Source organism: Chaetura pelagica, unplaced genomic scaffold (genome assembly GCF_000747805.2).
Source record: "Chaetura pelagica isolate M959 unplaced genomic scaffold, ChaPel_1.0 scaffold20, whole genome shotgun sequence".
Classification (NCBI taxonomy): domain Eukaryota; kingdom Metazoa; phylum Chordata; class Aves; order Apodiformes; family Apodidae; genus Chaetura; species Chaetura pelagica.
This window is the reverse complement of record NW_009951958.1, coordinates 1,335,178-1,337,677: the sequence shown is the minus strand read 5'-3', so window position 1 is coordinate 1,337,677 and position 2,500 is coordinate 1,335,178. Positions and strand designations below refer to the sequence as shown.

Genomic DNA, 2,500 nt, shown 5'->3' with positions numbered 1-2,500 from the left:
CAAGCTGAACAATCAAGGAATTATACAAGGTAGAAATACTTCTAAGTAAAAGAAGTGTCCCAATGTCACTACCCTGAGAAATGGTGCATTTGCCAAAGATGTGAGAGACCAGCAAATCACAGAATCACAGAATGGTTTGGGTTGGAAGGGACTTTAAAAATCATCTAATCTAAATATCATCCAACCTCCCCTGCCCCCAGCTCTGAGTTTGTCTCCATAGCAGAGCTGCTCCAGCCTTCTGATCATTTTTGCAGCCCTCCTCCAGACTCACTCCAACAGCTCCATGTCCTTCTTGTATTGGGGGCTCCAGAACTGGACATGGTACTTCAGGTGGAGCCTCAGGGGAGCAGCGTAGAGGGGGAGAATCACCTCCCTGGCCCTGCTGGCCATGCTCTTTGGATGTAGCCCAGGACACAGTTGGCTTTCTGGGCTGTGAGTGCACATTGCCAGCTTATGTTTAGCTTCTAATCAACTAATACCCCCAAGTCCTTCTCCTCAGGGCTGCTCTCCATCCATTCTCCACCAGCCTGTATTTGTGCTTGGGATTGCCCCAACCCATATGCAGGAACTTGCACTTGACCCTACTGACTTTCATGAGATTTGTGCTATTTCTCCTGCTGCTGGTGACCACATCACTAGGTTGTCCAAAATACTCGATTCAAGTTTGCAAAGAATGGTTTGGTAGGGCCCCACCTTCCTAGTGTCCCTACTATGAGGAGAGATTCAGAGACGCCCCTAGTCCCTTTCCCTCCTTCCCAAACAAAGTGTTGCAGGAGACCTGGACACCTAGACTACCCTTCCAGCTTCTCCCAGGAAAAATACAGTTGATGTGCTGATCTCATCCTGCTCCCTTTCCACTCACTGGCAGAATGTCATGACTGAAGTGGGGAGAGCAGGATGGGCCTTGTGCAGCATGTCTGGCCAGCAGCCTGCCAGAGAGTGGGTTTCTCCCCAAGTGAAATCCAGGTAAACCTGCATGTTTCAAGAAAAAAGAAAAAAAACACAACAACAACAAAAACAACCCACAACCAAAAAACTTACAATACTGCAGGCGCATCATGTCCTCAGTTCCACATATGGCAGGCCCTCAGCAGCACTTTTATTACATAAACCTATCAAACCAGAAAAGTAAGAATGGTTATACACAAACTATTTCTAGTCCACTATGTATTTAGAGGGTAGTGTTTTCCATGCTTGGTTTCAGTTAATTCAATGGCTGTTTGGATTGAAACACTCTCCTCGTAGTCCCTAGAAAGTTTTCCTTCTCACCATCTACAGGCCTGAATCCTTTTTTTCTCTGAAAATGAGGAATTTCAAAAGAACCACCAAGTATAAATCTGCAAAATCCCCTTTGCAAGTGGAGCTACCACTCCTTCTACAGGGACTGCGGAAAGTGAGGAATTCAAGATAGCTTTCAAGATAGCTTTTTCCTGAAAGCCATCTTGATCTAGAAAAACACTCTGGCAAGATGAAGGAATCGAACTTCATGTAATTAGTTACATGGAAGGAGTCCTTGCCTCTTACTTTTATTGCTTTAGATGATGTGAAAGATTAAACACTACTGACACCCCAGTAAAGCCATCACCCCCTTTTTTACACAGCTCTACCCAACTTTTTGGTGGAAAAGGGACAGAGGAAACCATCTTAAATCCAAATCCTCCTCTACATATGAAGAAACTCTAGTTAGCTACCAGACCCATATATCTACAGGCTCTTTTTTGTTCCCCCGTAAAACATCTAGTTGTTTCCTACTTGCTACCTCCACTTTCCATTTGAAAGGGTCTTCACAGGCTGTCAGGGGCCTTTTGCAATGTATAGATTTGATTCCTTTATCAAATATGAAAGCTAATTTTTATTTCCATGTCATTAAATGCTTGCACAAGAGTACCAAAACCTGTCTTCTACTCTATTTAAAAGGTAGTAGGTTAATTTATTTTTGTTTTATTTGGATGACACAGAAGGAGGACTACCTCCAAAACTTACCTCGCAAGAAATTAAACTAGGCAATTGAAATTTTACCGACACCAGCCCACAATTCAAGCTCAAACTAAAACTCTGACCCATCCGAAGTACTCGCAGAAACTATACACAATGAAATTCTATCTTTCACTGCAAGAGCCCACAAACTTACAGGCTTCTTCACTGACAATCAGTTCTCACACTAAGCTGTTTACATGAGGCCTTGTGAGTCCAGGCCTGCAGCGACCAACACCCAGAGCCCTTCTCTGGGTCCTCCAGGCGCCCAGGGGACACGGACACCTCTGCAAGCACCAAGGGTGACGCTAACGCGTCCCACTGCTGAAAACGGTCGGTCAGTCAGTCAGACAGCGGCACTCAGAGCTCTGAAATGTGACCGGTTTGAGGCAGTAACTCGGTGCCAGATGCTGCCACGGCCCTGCTTCCAAAACCGGCTTCAGACTAGAACTACAGACACAGAAGGGCCAGACGCAGCCGGGGACGCTGCACAGACTCTTCCCCAGATAATTCCACCTCCGTCCCC

At 45.7% G+C, this 2,500-nt stretch overlaps 1 protein-coding gene across 1 annotated transcript in view; it reads left to right on the top strand.

The window, feature by feature from the left end:
- Nucleotides 1–1,058: 1,058 nt before the first annotated feature.
- The window catches only part of DNAJC19 (DnaJ (Hsp40) homolog, subfamily C, member 19), a 4,709-nt gene continuing 3,267 nt past the window's right edge, over nucleotides 1,059–2,500 (top strand). Inside the window, exon 1 of the mRNA XM_010000045.1 lies at nucleotides 1,059–1,128. Within this exon, the coding sequence (XP_009998347.1) occupies nucleotides 1,059–1,128 (70 nt within the window). The remainder of the gene's footprint in view (nucleotides 1,129–2,500) is intronic.